General features: G+C 39.8%; 2 protein-coding genes across 2 annotated transcripts; one reads left to right on the top strand and one right to left on the bottom strand.

Moving 5' to 3' along the window:
- Nucleotides 1-190: 190 nt before the first annotated feature.
- Nucleotides 191-5,910, top strand: RSRP1 (arginine and serine rich protein 1). The gene is given in 6 exon segments (XM_063311931.1): nucleotides 191-403; nucleotides 2,085-2,143; nucleotides 2,747-3,343; nucleotides 3,742-3,881; nucleotides 4,277-4,936; nucleotides 5,468-5,910. Coding segments are annotated over 5 exon segments (879 nt in total). The 5' UTR covers nucleotides 191-329; the 3' UTR covers nucleotides 4,286-4,936; nucleotides 5,468-5,910.
- A 3,165-nt stretch (nucleotides 5,911-9,075) lies between these two features.
- On the bottom strand, nucleotides 9,076-15,424 carry SYF2 (SYF2 pre-mRNA splicing factor). The gene is made up of 7 exons (XM_063312077.1): nucleotides 15,354-15,424; nucleotides 13,767-13,868; nucleotides 12,759-12,884; nucleotides 11,888-12,005; nucleotides 11,400-11,490; nucleotides 10,939-11,037; nucleotides 9,076-9,609 (listed from the first exon to the last, which is right to left on the bottom strand). The coding sequence occupies exons 1-7, from the start codon at nucleotides 15,393-15,395 to the stop codon at nucleotides 9,444-9,446; spliced, it is 744 nt and encodes a 247-aa protein (XP_063168147.1). The 5' UTR covers nucleotides 15,396-15,424; the 3' UTR covers nucleotides 9,076-9,443.
- Between the last annotated feature and the right edge of the window lie 1,352 nt (nucleotides 15,425-16,776).

Below are 16,776 nucleotides of genomic sequence, written 5' to 3'. Positions count from 1 at the left end.
TATCCTGTCTCTATGGTGACCGCCCGAGTCCTGCCCACGCCATAGCGCGCTTGCGCAATGGCGCCATTGGGACTCAACGCGCGAGCGCTTCACCCCCGCCCTTCACCGAGCTGTTCTGGAAGCTTCTGGTCGCCTCAGACGGAGTCGGGCGCTTGAGGGAGCGGGATGGCTTGGCGGCGGCAGCTGCTGCTGCTGCTGACGAGGAGCCGGTTGAACGCGCTTTTTTCCCCCGGGAGCCGCGAACGGCGCCTTGACCGATAACCGAGTGGGCTTTTACTTCTTTCACCTTTGGCGTGCGGAATTCGGAGCATCTCCGCGTTCTTGCTCTAATGGCGGTGACCAACGAAGCCGAGCTCTCCCCTCAGGGACCTCCGCGGAGCCAGGAGCAATCCGGCTGGCGCCAGTGAGTCCTGTTCGGCTTTTTTTTTCCTTTGGGTCTTAGACCTAAAAAAACCTCAGTATTGTTCTGCTTCGGATGGGCGGTGGCGTAATGTTAGCCCGCCACGGTGGCTCCGTTCACACACCGTTAACCGGATTTAATCGCACCCCCCTCCCCCCCCCCGTAAGACTAGCGCTGTACTTAAAGGCCTGGTGGAGGTACCGGGTTTGCAGCTGATCCGCAGCAGCAGCAGGGCGCGGCTTTCAGGGCATCAGGATGGTGGTCTTCGAATATTGACGAGAAAGGGTTATGCATCACCCGCTAGTTATTGTCACGGATTTAATTGTTTCTGGGAGGCGGAAAGCGAGGCTCGCCCTGGGCTTCCCTTTGGCCCGCCTTGCCTATAAAAGTCGGCCGAAGCTGCTCGAGGTGTGTAGAAACCTGTATTGGATTTTCCTGCGTTAAAATCTCCCCGCGAAGCCCACTTTTTTCGCGTTGCCCCGGGTTTGTTTTTAAAATACTTACGTATTGGTCACTGGCTCTAATAAGATACGCAGTTCGGTTCTGAAGTCTTTATTTAGGAATCCTGTCTCCAAGCCTCTGTGGGTTTTTTGTTTTTTTGAAAAATAAGTGTAAATGGTTTGTGCTTGTACAGAAACCATACCTAATTTCTGCTGCTGTCAGTTTTTAATGGGCAAATTACAGATTTTTTTTCTTAATTGTCTATAGCTAAACAAATATTGACTTAACTAATTGCTTCCTATCTTCCCTTTCTTGTAGCCCCCCTCTTTATTTGACTGTAAACTTGGAGGAACATTGAATTATGTTTATCATAGTGCATTCTACCCATGTTTTTAACCTCAGGGGCTGGTCTGCTCTTTATTGGACCTTTTTTTTCCTAATGAGTATGTTTAAAACAATTCCCAAAGGCATTGAGTATATTTGCCATAATAGGTAAAGAGGATTTTGCTAACTTGCGGACAAGGTGAAGTAGTAGTTAAATTCTAAGGACTAAGCACTCTGTAAGCTACATTGAGCTGCTTTGATTTGCTGTAAATGGCTTTGGAAATCAGTTGCGTGGAAAGGTGACTTATGCAGTAGGTATATTATGCCTTCCATTATACACACTGCACGAAGTTGATGTGTTTCAGAGGCTCGCTCTTGTACACATAATAGGTCTGAAGCAGATTTATGTCTCAAGATGTAAGGAGCTTAACGGGGGGAAGTTAAGGATCATCTAGTCAAAAGTTTTGTTAATATATGAAGTTTTGTGCTGTCTGGGTTTGCATATCACTCACGATTGCTTTGTGCCTCAATATTGTGCAAATTAAGCCAATGTGGTTAACATAGCTTGGTATATTATGTAAATCTAGACAACCTGTTAATTTGATAATGATGGTTTAGTTAAAATGAGCTGGTATTGCAGGTAGATGGAGTGCAGCTGTACTAAACAATATGTACTGTTGATTTAGATGAATTATATGGCTGAACTCTATTAATAATTGTTCCCATGTATTGTTTATAGCAGGCTAAGGTGTGTGCTTGAATGCTTACACTGAAGTCAGTGAGATGTTACAATGCATTTCATTAGAGTGCTAATGAAATATATCTCTGTATGCTGTTTTTCAGAGAAATACTAAGGTCTGCAGTAGGAAGAGGCTGATTTTGCTATAAATCTGATTCAGAATCTTAAACTCTTTTACAGGAGTCCTCACCAAATCCATGGAAGTTACGAGAAGAAAGGAATTTCTGTGGCACTTGATGGTAATTTCTTTTAAACAAGGAATTGATTTATGTTGAGTTAATTCTTGATAGCTAAAATATTTGTAGTTATCTGAAATTCTGTAATTGGTGGTTGTGAGATAGAGGAGAGCAGAAGGATACAATCACCTCTCTAAATGTGCAGCAGTAATTTATTAGCAATGATAAAAATGATTGCAAATAAAGCAAAAAGAAACAGATTCATGGAAGGAAAGAGACTTGGGGACTTGTGTTTATAGGAGGATGGACTCCATAGCAATTATGTGTGTTGCTAAAATGGCTGTTTATTATGTAACAGCGGCATTTTGAGTATTAAGTGCAGATAGATGCCTAATCTTTGTGGGTACAAGAATTCTAACCCTGTTGTTTTGTGTTACAAGTGAAAGTTGTCCAAATAAATTGCTTAGGCTTGCCTCCTAAATAGATACTTTCTTATTGCTAGGATTTGAGTAAAGCTGGAAAATAGTTCCAGTGGTGGTTATAAAACTGAACATGAAAAAAGGCAGGTCAGAAATACCTAATAAGAAGAAATAAGAAATAATTAAGTTACAGTGTTGTGGTTTTTCTAAAATACTTTTTTTTCCCCCTGGCATCTAAAAACAAAAGTGATTGGGATTGGACAGCAGAAAGCAGAAGGCACATGTTCTAGAATTTCTGAAAAGCAGAGAGTGAGCAAGAAGACAGATGAAATGACAGGATTCATGGATGACTTGCCTCTGAGCTCACCTAAAGAGAGATCTCCTTCATGTTCAAGGAGCAGCTGTAGCGGGCGATCCTCCTCAGTATCATCCAGTGATTCATCTTATAGTTCAAGATCTAGTTCAAGTATTTCATCTTCCTCCACAAGCTGGAGTAGGTCAAGGAGCAGATCAAGGTCATGTACTAAAAGGAATTATTCTCAGAGATACAGGTGACACTCAAGAACTTATTCCAGGAGTCGCTCAAGATCACGCAATTACAGATACCGGGAAAGGTGCCATCCTAGATACTACAGAAGATATCATTGCTCACCTCCAAGATATCGATCACGGAGCCAATCTCCTGTTAGATCATACTATAGAAGGTCTTACTCCAGAAGTAGATCAAGAAGCCAAGGATACTATGGGTTTGGACGAACTGTACGTCCTGAATCTTATAGAAGCTCTAGAACCCGTTTCCAAACAAGATCTCGCAGTAGAACTCCTCTTCACTTGACGGAAAAAGGTATTTAGGGGAAAGAATCTTGGGTTGTCAAGAAAGTATTCCCAAATTATTTGGAAAATTCTTTGTCCAGATATGAAAATGGCAATATTTGAAGTGTCTTATAACATGTACTTTATAGGTAAAAAATGGCAAATCTTGGAAAAGGGAACATATACGTCAGAAGCTTTGTGATTGAATGGATCATGTTAGGTACCTGCCTTCAAATTACAGTGCAGTCTTTCAATCATTGGGTGGTTTTGGAAAGATTGCCTTGGCTTGTTACATGTGAAAGAAGTGTGAAGTACTAAAATAATTAAAACTGATGAGGGAATGTTAGTGCCTCAGTAAGTATGGGGCAAGAGTAAAAATGGTCTCTGAATGAGAAATTGGTGTATTTTAAACAAACTTTATTTCCATAGAAAAGAGAGAACTACTGGAAATAGCAAAGGCTAATGCGGCTAAAACCTTTGGGAAAGAAATAGTCTTGCCAGCCAGTTTAAGAATTGACACAAAATCGAATGAAAATGGAAAACCAAAAGAGAACAACTTATATTTTAAGGTAAATATGAAACAGGTTTTCAGATACTGAAACTAAACTCTTTTAAGGGCCCCATGAAAAAAGTAAACCTTGCATTATTTCATAATGGGAAAATAAACATTTTGAAAACTGAATTCTGGAGTTTGGTAACAAATTCTAGATACCAGATCTTAGCTACCGTGTAATCTTGGAATCACGTGAGTTCTGTTTTTTTAAAGAAGTAAGAATCCACCCACTCTGAACATTTTTTTTAAAATTGTCCCTTCTATTTTTCTTGTTAACCCAAACTATATCAAATGGATGTTAAACTTTAAACAGAGTATAGTACCTGCCAAACTGTCATGGAATGAATTGTTCCCAGAAATCCATTGTCCAAACACACAACACGTTTTACATGCTTTATTTCTGTCTTATAGAAATCATGAATGTGGTCTCCAGCTCTGATGAAGAAAATCTGTTGGTGATTGTGGGCAATAGCTGTGACTCACGGGAGGGGAAGTAGGATTCAAGTAAGTCTGAAATGGTTGGAAAGTATTTACATAAAACTGAACAATTAAAAGTCTAAACTTACTTTCTTAAGCAGTGATGTTAGGTAGTAAAATACTATAAATGTTATATTCTAGGTATTGAAAGAAAGATTAGGAACTGCCTGTTGATTTTGAAAATATTTTCCTCAATTCTTCTCTAGTAGGAAATAACAAAATATAATCCTTAATGAAGTGTACCTTTTCATTAATCTAGAATCTAAAGAATCTAAAATTTAGGGGTGGGTATGAACCTAAGCTAAACTTACTGAAAATAGCAAACATGACCATAAATTTTAGCAATTTGGTCAGCACTTCCTCCTTAATCCCAATAATACTTATTTGGAGGTCTGATAGAATTATTTTCAGATTAGTAATTGTAGTGTTTGCACGTTTATTCAGAAGCTAGAGCAGAACCTTATTTAAGTTATTTAGGTGGCAGTAATTTAAAATATAAACATTCTCTCCCTAGCAGACCAGCAAACAAACAGAAGATAAGAAAATGGAATTGAGATGACTTCTGCAACGAAGGGCATTACTCTTAATCCGAATGTGAGTTCTTTTGTCTGAAAGCAAACTGATCAGCAATTTTTGTGTAGCTTGTTTTGCAATCCTATATAGCTCTGTTCAGAAGGCAGCCCAACTAAATTTAGGGAGAGTTATTCCCAAGTACATAGAAAGGATTGTTCTTTTTAATTTGAAAATATGCGAAGTATATTCCTCTAGGAGAAACTTAATTTATCCATAACTAGTCTGAATACTGAAAAAGCAAACTACTTAACCAACTCATATGGCAAAATCAAATTTTGTGATTTTTGCATTTTGTTCATGTAATTTCTGAGATACAAAAACTCAGTATTTTTGTTCAATATTTTTAATGCAGTTGCACATCCTTAGGAAGGATTGCAATTTTAGGATACTGTAGGAGTATTAGAGGACAGTAATCTGAATAGGATTTTAATGGAAATTCCAGCATTTTAGTATGCTACCTGTAAAAACAAACATCTACGCAGTGGTAGTGCCTGAACAGCAGTGTATATCCTGACTTGTTCTAATTTTCCACTTACAATTTTTATTTTTCAGAATATAATGCCGAGGCCACGGGCCCTGAAATCAGCAAGTTTGCATTCTAAAGATGCTGTAGTATCCCCAGGAAGAGAAGAGAAAAAAGAGGGCCCTATTGGCCAGTGGATTCCTGTTAAGAATGAGTTTCATAATTTTTCACCTAAAAGTACAACCTTCAGAGCGTGCTAATAGTTCTATTCTGGTTAATAGCATCTGAAATATCTCAGTATTGGGTTTAAATATAGGTTATCTCATTTGAAACTAGAATTTGTTTTTTAGATAGAAAATGGAGCACAGAGGCCCAGAGAATACAGGTAGGATTTTTTTTTATGTAAATAATTCTTTTTGACTGAAATGGATTATGTCACAAGCAGGATATATTATTAAAATGAATTTGAGAGCAGTTTTCAGTGTGTAATATATGTAACATAAGAACAAATAAACTTTCATTTTATAACTTGTACTTCTGAGTCAGCACTTTGAACAGTATGATTTATGGCTCCTGCTGGTAATTCAGCTTGCTTACTTGTATGTTTCGCTTTAACAAGAATACTCCTATATTTTGCAGTTAGCACAAAAGGCAACAAAAGGTGGTTAGTGAACTTCTAATATTAACATGTTGATCCTTGTGTGTTGTGGAGGCTGCAGATTTAAACATTTCTAATATGAAATCTGAAGTTCTTATTTAGCTGTGAATAAGCTTGATAGGAATAACATTTACATTTAAATAAGCCATGCTTCAAGCAGAAAGGACTGGTCAGGGCAAGCTTAGGTAGTACTTAATATGCCATTGATTATCTTAATCTCATAGCTTGTGTAAATACTGTGTTATAGCTAGATGTTTTTGAATTGTATGACATTACAATGGCATTCAAGAAAAAATGGCATTAAAATAGTCAAGGATTAATTTATACAAGTGGTGTATTTTCATTTAACTTTCACAAAAAAACTAATAGTGAAAAATTTCAAATAAACTTTGAATATTGTATGGAATTTTACTGTTTTTATTCAAAGGAATAAGACATGGGAAAACAGCTGTTTCAGGAAATCACACATTTGATTAGATTCTCTGTCCTCTGAAATGTAAAAGACTTAAAGTAGTATAAGAGTACAGGGATGGATTACCCATAAGCTATTGGTGAACCTTCTGGGATGCTGTTTGCCACCCATGGAACAGAGTTGGAATTAAACAGTCTGCTTTTGCATTAAGGGGTAAAATGGGTATCTTAAAACAGAGGTGTAATGTATCAGAAATACCACTTCAGAACTTCCAGATCAGTCCATGTCATCTTTTGGGGGAGTTTTAAAAGGGCAAAATGAACATTGTTTTTGAAGACTCAGTGTACCAGTTTTTCCTTGCAAGTACCCCAATAAAGCATGTCTAAAAATGTCAGCCCCACCCACTTAAGTGATATTGCCAGCTGCAGGATGGTGCTGGAAGGAAGTGTGGCCCTGTATGCCTCTATAGCAAAGAGACACAGAAAAATTCAGTTTGCCAGCTCACCAAGGGATGGTACAGTACTCAGTGTTGATGTGCTCACTTTTTGCCCCTTGGTCTAAATGAGCAACCACAAATGTAGCAAATGAGTTTGAGGTATTCTAGAATGGTGCAATCTTTGGAGTAAGGAAGTGCAGTAATACTTAATTAAAAATGCAGTCTTGAGTGGCTTGTAATCAACCAAAGAACGCTTTTAAGTTACTTTATGACAGATGCTATACTTAAGAGAGTTAAACAGTACACATATATTCTTTAATGCAGAGAAAGGATAGGAAACCTACTGAAAAGAGGTTTAAGTGTTAAAGGTTTTTACTTCTAGTGCACATTACATAAATAAAAATTTCTTGTATACTTTTACAGGTAAGAAGTGATGCCTTCTGAACTAACAATTGCGATATTTTATAGGTGGCGTCAAGGTAGATACTCCAGAAAAGATTAATAATATAAAACAGCTATCTTCAACCATGCTGAGCACAACTTAAGGTTTTCCCCAAATTTTCATAATTTATCCTGGCCATATAATGAAAGGAGAATTAACATTTATATCCATGGGCAATGTTGTGATCAAACTCTTCCTATATGTTTGGAAGCTTTCTTCATTAATGTGGAAGTCTTCAAGAATTGAGTTCATCTGCCTTTGGAAGCCTGTGAAGTTCTTCCATAACTCTTACGGAATTTATCCTGGGCTGAACTATTTTCCGTTGCCTCTGAGCAGGATTATTCTTCCTCTTGTGTAAGATGTAAGATTCTCTTGACAGAACGCAAGCCAGAAGCCAGTATGGAAGACAGAGGTTTCAGAACCTAGCCTCAAACACTTAAAAGGCAAGCCAGCACCAGCACTTCAGCAGTGCTCGCACGGCATCGATCAAGTCCGTTCTGTACTGCCTTCAGTTTTGGAACCAATTCCAAAGGCAGCCCCCCATTAAATGCATTATAGTGATACGTTACCACAGTCAGACATGTTCAGAACACTCAACTGTGGTGTACAGAAAAATATTGTAACGAAGTGCAGCCTCATCAGAGACAAGTAAATTACTAACTCAAACCCTGGAAGCACCCATTCAGGATCTAAAAGCAGTTCCTTTGCCCTCACTGTGAGGAAGTGAACTGGGATTGCTGTCTGTGCTTGGGGAAAGCAGCTGCAGCCAGGCAAAAATGTCTTCCCAAAAGGCCGTAGAAGTTTACAGCCCCAGAAATTTGAGAGATGGGCTCATTCATTCATCCCCCCACTCACAGTTTACTCAAGCATCCACACACCGGTGTCCCAGCTGTCTGGCGAATTGATCCACATCCTGGTGTTTTCAGGAATGTGTGAAGTCCAGAGGCAGCCTCGCCCCACCCACAGGCCCTTAGTTTACAAAAGCAAAAGCTACAACGGGGTGTAGGAGAAAAGGAGATAAAATGGGCAAGCAGATAAGGAAGTGGGAGGCGACACTGGAAATTCACAACTACTGCAGGCAGGCAAGAGGGCTATTGGTCAACTGCCAGGACCACAAGCTACAGTAAGCAGCATATCCTGGTGGGATTGCTGCCGGGAGCTCAGCTGGAGTGCTCAAGAGCAACGCTGCATAAGAGCAGAGCTTGGCAGCAACCAGAAGAGGAGCAACCACACTGCGGCAGCACCTAATTCCAACAAGAGCAAGAACTTTTGGAGGGAGGCAAAGGTGGTATGCCACTTTACAGACTTGGAGACTTTTGCTCGTTTGAAGGACTGAGTATTAAAGACCTATTTACATGGTAACATCAACTGGCAAGGCCTAGGAGGGTGGAGTTAGCCCAGAGCGTGTGCCCAGTCCTTGGAAAGCAAAGAATCTTCATGTTACACCCAAGCACTATGCCCAGCCATGGTTGACTCTATTCAGCCACACCTGAATAATAAAGCTGCCCCCTATTATGGCATCCTTTGATCAAGCAGACCTCTTTTGCTGCGCAGGATGAATGGTATCACATTTCTAAAGATAAAACCTAGCATTTAGAGTCTTCCAAGCCAGCTTTTCTTGGTGTACAAAAGCCAAGACTACTTGAACATGTTCTGCATACCTGCCTGTATTAGTTGCATTACTTTTCAGGGGTCTCCACTGACTACTATGAACCAGATGCTCACCTAAGCAGACAGAAAATACCAAGAGCAATTTAAAAACAGCTTTATACACTACAGCTCCTAGTTACCATATTAACTAACAACAAAGGCAATGCCTTTCAAATAAACCTCAGGAACATTAAAAGAAACATCTGGATTTGTGATTCCAGATTCTCATTGTTTAAAAAAAAAACCAATGGGCTCACCAACCATAACTTCAAATACTTTGGTTTTCTACAATTACAGTTGTTACTGTTTTCTAATATACCCTTTGATAGAAGAGTAATGTTCTTGGACAAGTTTCATTCTAGTATTAGAACATGCTTTAACTTCCTCTTTGTAAAGCATATTTTACACACAGGCTTTAGATAAGCCAGACTCTGAGAAAGCAGAGCCGGCCTCCTGAACTTTTCAGTCTAGACAGCTGTTCCTCTTTCCAAATTCTGTTTAATTTCTGCAGTGTATTTCCCATAGAACCTCTCTGCCTTTTTATTGAACTTAGCATTCCGCTCATTAATGTAGTCAATATCTGCGTCGTCATTGTAAGAACGTCTCCGGCTGTATTTTTCACGTTTTTGGATTCTGAAAGAGAAATTGAAATACTCAGCCTACGTACATGTAGCTACACTGAATTCAGACCTTAATGAGGTACTGGAAATATGTGTGTATGTATATTTCAAATTCCGCTATCACCCATCTCACTCAAAGAGCGACTGGGTGGCTTACAATAAAACTGGGATAAAATCAGAATTATTAAAATACAATACAATAAAACCATATTGTTAAACAAAAATATAATCCAAGATAGGGGTGTTAAAACAGTCTTAATTTATGGGAGAATCTCAGGGTGCTAACCACCCTGAGTTGGTTACTCCTCACGCCCCATGTGAGATGGCAGAGCCAGGTCTTCACCCCCTTCCAGAAGGCCAGGAGAGTTGGGGGCTCGCCTCACCTCTGGGGGAAGAATGTTCCACAGGGTGGGGGCAACGGCAGAGAAGGCTCTTTCTGGGCCCCACCAATTGACACTCTTTCATGGATGGGCTCCGTAACGCCCTCTCTGCCTGACTGGGACGGGAGTGAGACGGTCCCCCAGGTAGCCTGGCCCCATGCCATGTAGGGCTTTGTGATGACCAGCACCTCGAACTGGACCTGGAAGCAGACTGGCACCCAATGCAGCTCCTGCAGCAAAGGTGTTAACGTGTGCCATCCTACGGTCACCCAAAATTGCTTGCGCGGCTGCATTCTGAACCAGCTGTAGCTTCCGGATGTTCTCTTCCATTTGAGACAGTAATGGAAAGAAAGTATTTTCTTGCATATTCAGCTAATGGCGTCAAGGGGAGTAAAAAAACTTGATTAACCGGTCCAAAGCAAATCAGTCTCTGCCTTTGCATTCTATAGTTAATGTAATTTCTTAGAACATTTTCAATGGATTTAAATTAATAAAGGGCAAAGCAATTTAAAACCTTGCCACCAAAAGCCTGATAATTACATTGTTGGAAAAATAAATAGGAAAGAAAATCAGATGGACCCTCTGTTCTTTGTAAGGTTTTTTTTTTAATCTTAATCCATTCAATTGCATCTGATTCTTGGAGACTACTTGGACAATTCCCTGCAGTTTCCTTGGCAAGGTTTTTCGGAAGTGGTTTGCCACTGCCTGCTTTCTAGGGCTGAGAGAAAGTGACTGGCCCAGGGTCCCCCAGCTGGCTTCGTGCCTAAGGCAGGACTAGAACTCAACATCTGGTTTCTAGCCTGGTGCCTTCACGACACCAAACCGGCTCTCCCTCTTTGTAAGTACGAAGTCCTCAAATGATGCAATCTGACATAGAGTTTCAGCAGGAAGTCTATGATAAGAGGCCCATATAGATGCTTAATAAATTTTAAAATGTGGTTCTTTATGAAAAAGGCACTTACTGTTTTTCAAGATCTGAAACCATTTTATCAACTCCTTCTTTGGAGGGCACATGAGTTCCATGGAGTAAGCTATTTGAAGTTGGAAATAAATCTTCACCACTGAGGGGGGGAGAGGAGGAAATAATTTTAACTTTGTCAGCAATGTTTTTGTTAATTTCTCTAGCTCAGGGACTTGGCACCAAAAAAAAAAAAACAAAACAGTCTGACCCATTATGGTGGCACTGCTTAACAGTCTATTCTGATTCCATGCCTGCAATCTTCTCCACTTCTCTCGTTCTCTTTAACTAAAATTGAACCAGGTAGATGGAATATTACCTCTCTACTTTTATACCACCTGTGCAAAATAATTCCGATTCATATGCCTTTGAGTGTGGGCATGACCTCATTTGCAAAGATTCATTCCAGATCTTTCTACTACGTAGCAACACTAATAAAAAATACTGTGAGACAAAATGACTTGCCTTTCTTCTCTTAACTTTTCATACTTCTCCAGGTCAGGTTTAATTTGCTTGGTCAACCGCTGATATTGGCGTAATTGAGCAGCTGCATAGTCTATAGAGCAAAGAAATGAACTAGTGAACAGGAGGCTTTTACCATCTAGGGCAGGAGTTCTCGACCTCAGCAATACTGTGATTCCCTCCATGATGATAAATGAGTTTGTGTAACCTCCTTTTCCTGAGCAAAGACGAAGAATAACAGATAAAAGAGCTGCTGTGATGGACATATGGCAGCGGCTTTTGCTCCCACTTCGGACTTGCCCACAACATGCAGGAGTGAGTTTGGCTGGGCAGCCATAATCAATTTTGAAAATGTTTTGTGATCCCCTTCCAAACTGCTTACAACCCACAGGGTCAAGTCCTACAACAAGAACCCGATATATGCCGCTGCTTATAACTTTTCATTTCATTCAACACGTATTTGGAAACAGGAAGGATCGTTTCCCCCCTACCTGAAAACCCAAGATCAGGATTTTTCTTCTTCCTCTTCCTCTCAAACCGTTCTGCATCTTCTGCACTAACTTCTAGCAACTTCACTCTCTCATAATCTTCCCCTTTCACCAGACATTCCTAGCATACAATAAACCGATTTTAATAATTTAAAACACAGAACCTCAAAAACGTTTTTCCCAGTAAGCTGTTCTAAAACAAAGGTTTTATATTTTATATTTCCATATAAAATATAGTTAGTCTCCAGCTGAATTATATGTGATCTGCTGCTGATTTCTCTTTCTAATATCCATAATCGTCCCAACCGTTGACATCTTCCTAGAAGACCCTGACAAAAGGAATGAATTATGAAATACCTTGTTTAAATCCTGCCTAAAACATATACTCACTGGGTACGTTTATGCAAGCATATGACACTAAAGAACGATTTTCTTGAAATCACAGATGCATACTAATGCTATTGTGTTTTTTTTAAAAAAAATACCCTTTATGCTGTGGTTTTACTCTTGTTTGAAGAATAATGAAGGGCTATGAAATCTCACTTTGGGAATAATAATGGAATTCTGGTCTTTGACACACTACATCAGCCTTTCATTTAAAGCATGAAAATTATTTTGAGGATTATTAAATTAATGTACATCACGTGTTCTGCACACACTAAAGCATAAAGCAAAAGGGTCATATTTGGATGCCAATACTTTCAAGTAATGGTGCAAGAAGAAATATTGTATCTGTCAGTGCTCATTTCTAACAGAAGCCAGTGAAAAAGCATTAACAGTAGAGACTTGTTTAGCTGTGGGCCTTTTGTAGAATGGAACTTGGAGATAGTTTTCTAATTGGCTTAAAAACATGTCAGGTTATTTGCTTGTTTACCTTTTTCTTTTCTTCCACTTTCAATTCCCATTCTAAGCGAGCCTTTTTTGCTTCCCAATTGGCTGGTAACTTCAGCCTTTTATCCTCCTCCACAACTTCCTGATGATTTAACTTGCGGGCTTCATTCTTTTAAAAATAAACAAGAGACAACAACATCTCCCATTTATCAGCAATCAATAAATAAGAAAACAGAAACCAGGGATAAGCAGCAACAAAATTAATGTAGCAACAAACTCCACTAATAATAATAAAAACTCTGCCAGGGAATACTAAACTCCCATAGCAATGCAACTAAAAATTGAAAAACAAATCCTGCAGCAGAGGCTGATTAATCTGCCTACTGGTGGGACTGTTACCACATAATATTAATTGTTCTGGACATTATTGTCAATTATTTTAACCTAGTACAATAACATCATTCCTCAGCCTTGGTAACATAAAAACATTCATTTACGGCTAGTGATTTCCATCTACCAAGGAACTCAACTTTCCCCTAACCATGGAGACGCGCTCAAGATATTGACCATGTACTTCCAAGAATAAGTAGTCAGCTCTTGTTGCCTATTCTTTCCCCTTCCAGCTATCCTGAAAAGATGCTGCTATAGAGCGATAGTAACTCAGCATCTAATAAGATCAATTTCCATGGCTGAATCCTACTCCGAGTACTAAGAAAGACAAACATAGACAGATTTTATCTATCCATCCATCCATCCATCCATCCATCCATCCATCCATCCATCCAATTTATATGGCTGCCCATCTCAACAAGTGACTCTGGAAGGCAAACAGAATTAAAATAAAATAAAAACAATTACGAACATCATATCCTGAACAACTACCAACTGTTTTTCTCCTTCCCTTCTTCAAGCCATTTCGTATCTTGTGGCTGAATTGTTGCTCCGTAAATCTTATACATTGTGTTATAATACAATTTGGTCTAATAGAGGTATGACCCTAACAGGTTTACTGTTTTGGGATCTGAATCCAAATGTCACAAAGAGACCTTACCCTTTTCAAATGAAGTTCTCGGAATTTTCTAAGCCGTTCTTCTCTTTTTTGAGCAGCAACCTCTTCTGCTGTCACCGGACTGTCTGAAGTGTTAGAAACCATCTGGAATTTAACCCATATGTATTAAAAAGAATAAAATCTGGTGCTGAGATAAATGGTTATACCAGTGTTTCTCAACCTTGGCAACTTTAAGATGTGTGGACCTCAACTTCCAGAATTCCCCAGCCAGCCTTGCTGGCTGGGGAATTCTGGGAGTTGAAGTCCACACAACCTAAAGTTGCCAAGATTGAGAAATACTGGGTTATACAGTCTACCACAGTATAAAAAGCAGTTTCACACTCAGAATCACGTACTGAATGCAGCACTAAACGCATCTGATCTGACTTGGACAAATTGGATCCATTGTTTTTATTGCTGTTACTGTCTTATTTGTACTGGTCTAAAACCATAATCAAGATTTGTCTGTCACTCAGGATCTGGTATCATCATATTCTGTATTATCTAAGAAATCAAAAGATGCAAGGCAGAGGCTTTTGAGTTATAATTATTGTCTTCAGCTTTAACAATACAGTACTGGGAGAAAAGGCACTTCAGTGGTAAAAACCTATACTAGGTTTCCCCTCCCCAACACAGTAGGCAGACAATTAAAATAAAGAAATGGACCAAGGATGATGGAGTGGTTTATGGAACTAAGAAAAACCAACTACCCTTGTAAATCACCCTCAACATGAGCAATACCTTGTTAATAATATATATTATACTATGTATATTTATTAATTTTTATATTATGTAATATATAATAACATTAACAATAACATGGGAAGGAAAGAGAGGAAGAGGATGACCAGCAGCAAGATGGATGGACTCAGTTACAGTGGCAATGAGTGCACTGTTGGGAGATATGAAAGAACAGGTTAGGGATAGATCATCACGAAGAAAATGTATCAGGTTGCTGAGTCAACTAAGACTTGATGGCACATTATCAATCGATCAATGGGCAAAACATCTCAACATGCAAGGGGAGGGTTAGGAGGCTCCATGTAAAAAGGATTTATCAACTGATTCCTAAATACAGAGGAAAGGGAACTGACATGATAATTTGTGGAAAGCTCTATTCTAAACTTACAATTCCAGCATCTACCTATAATTTCTGTCTCTCTCGTATCAAACTTCCACGCAAGCGAGCAAAGCAAAAAAGGGTGAGATTCTCTCTCTTATCCCCCTCCCCGCCATTCAGCACTAAATCTTCCCCATCATCTGCTTTAACTGGTCTCCCTTCTACAAAGCCTGGGGTCTTCCAGGCATTGCTGAATTGCAGCTCACTCAGCACGGCCACATGGCCACTGGCTGGGGATGCTGGGAGTTCAGCCCAGGTTCCCCATTCCTGCCACCGAATCAGAACGGCAGCTCCGGCCAAACCAAATGTCTTGCTCCCCAGGATACAAACAACCTTTCGCAACCCGGCGCCTGGGGCGGCGCTGGACTGCAGCTTTCGGTTGCAGTCCAGTATGTCCAGTGGCCACCGGGTCGGGGCAGGGTGCCCTAAACGGAACTTCTACCCCTTTTCTAGCGACACTTCTCTCTCACCGTCCCAGCCGGAGAAGCTCCATTATCCACAATCGTTGCCATCTCCTCTTCGTCTCCGTAAACACCGAGCACTTCCCGTTTCTGGCTTCCGCTTCCGCTTAGTGATGTCATGGAAGACGCGAATGAAAGAAGACCTCAGTCCCAGGAGGAAGACCGTCGACATTTCAGCAGGCGGTTCTGTTTGGAGAAACCATAGAGATGGAGGCACGCGCGGTTGCCATTGAGGGGAAATTGAGCTACAGCGCTTATGAGACCAGGCGGGGAATGGCAACCCAGAAAGAGAAAGTGAAAGAGGAACGTCGGAAAACGGACGCGGTTGAGGTATTATCTCTTGGGAGCAAGTTCTACGGAAGCTTCCGAGGTTTCCTCAGCTTGTTAAGGAAGGCTAAAGCCAGGGTTGGCAAAAGGAACAGAAGCCTCCCTTCCTTTATTTGCTGACTTGTTTAGTGCAGTGTGTCTCAACCTCAGCAAGTTTAAGATGGATGGACTTCAACTCCCAGAATTCCCCAGCCAGCATACTTTATGAGATTTATATTTCACTTTCCTCCAGGAGCTCAAGGTGGCTCATGTTGGAAACAAACCATGGTTTAGTTGAATGTATATATCTATCTTATGTCTCCTACCCACTTACTGTTTCTGTCTTTCAAAAAGCTAACCAATAGGTTTAATTCTCATTAGAGAAGTCGAAAGTGTTTTTCTTCAGTTAAATATTCTACTAGATTAAGAACCAGACAGTAAAAGTCAGAAAACTTCATATTATTTGAGTTGCACAATACCTCTTTATTTACCAAGGGATAGTTTTATTTTCAATCCAGTCAACACAAGTGTGCCCATTGATCTAGTAGAGGAAATCAAAATAGCATCTTTCAAAACTGCAGAATGAACCTGCTGTATCTTATTCTGATTGTGTGACAAAAACTTGGCATATTCTATTCAAATTTTAATATCCATATAAATCCATCCTGTCTTTGCACCAAGCTATATTGGTCATATGATGGCAGTATAGTTCTAAATATTCACCTGGAGAAATAAGTAAATACTTACCATCATTTCTCTCTCTCTCTCTCCTCTCTCTGAAATACACACACAAATTCTCTTTTTCTCTTCCTCCACTTCATCTTTATGAATCCAGGCTAAAGCATCTTGGAGCAGAAAGGCTGGGGGACCTGGGAACTTTCATTAGAGGCCAGGTTGAAGGGGCTGCTGAACTAAGTGATTAGTCATTTCTTGAATGCAATGTGCTGGGGGGAGGGGGGAAATAATAAATATTTCACTCCCCCCAATGTTTCACAGATTATTTGGGTATTAAGAAAGAAACTGTACATTCATGTATCAATGTGAATGTTTATAAAATTTCAGTCTTTCAGTTTTCAATTCTATGTCATTTCTTCTAGATAAAAATTACCTTAAGAAATTACTTTGA

Source organism: Candoia aspera, chromosome 10 (assembly GCF_035149785.1).
Source record: "Candoia aspera isolate rCanAsp1 chromosome 10, rCanAsp1.hap2, whole genome shotgun sequence".
In the NCBI taxonomy this organism is placed as follows: Eukaryota; Metazoa; Chordata; class Lepidosauria; order Squamata; family Boidae; genus Candoia; species Candoia aspera.
The sequence above is the reverse complement of the archived record's forward strand: the minus strand, read 5'-3'. Positions and strand labels throughout refer to the sequence as shown.

What these genes read in the sequence shown, in the direction of transcription:
- SYF2 (XM_063312077.1), bottom strand. Translation starts at nt 15,395, where the DNA reads ATGGCAACGATTGTGGATAATGGAGCTTCTCCGGCTGGGACG. An exon ending in GAGAACTTCATTTGAAAAGG is followed by an intron (nt 12,885 to 13,766) that starts GTAAGGTCTCTT and finishes TATTTTTAAAAG; the next exon opens with AATGAAGCCCGCAAGTTAAA. An exon ending in AAGTGGAAGAAAAGAAAAAG is followed by an intron (nt 12,006 to 12,758) that starts GTAAACAAGCAA and finishes ATTGTATGCTAG; the next exon opens with GAATGTCTGGTGAAAGGGGA.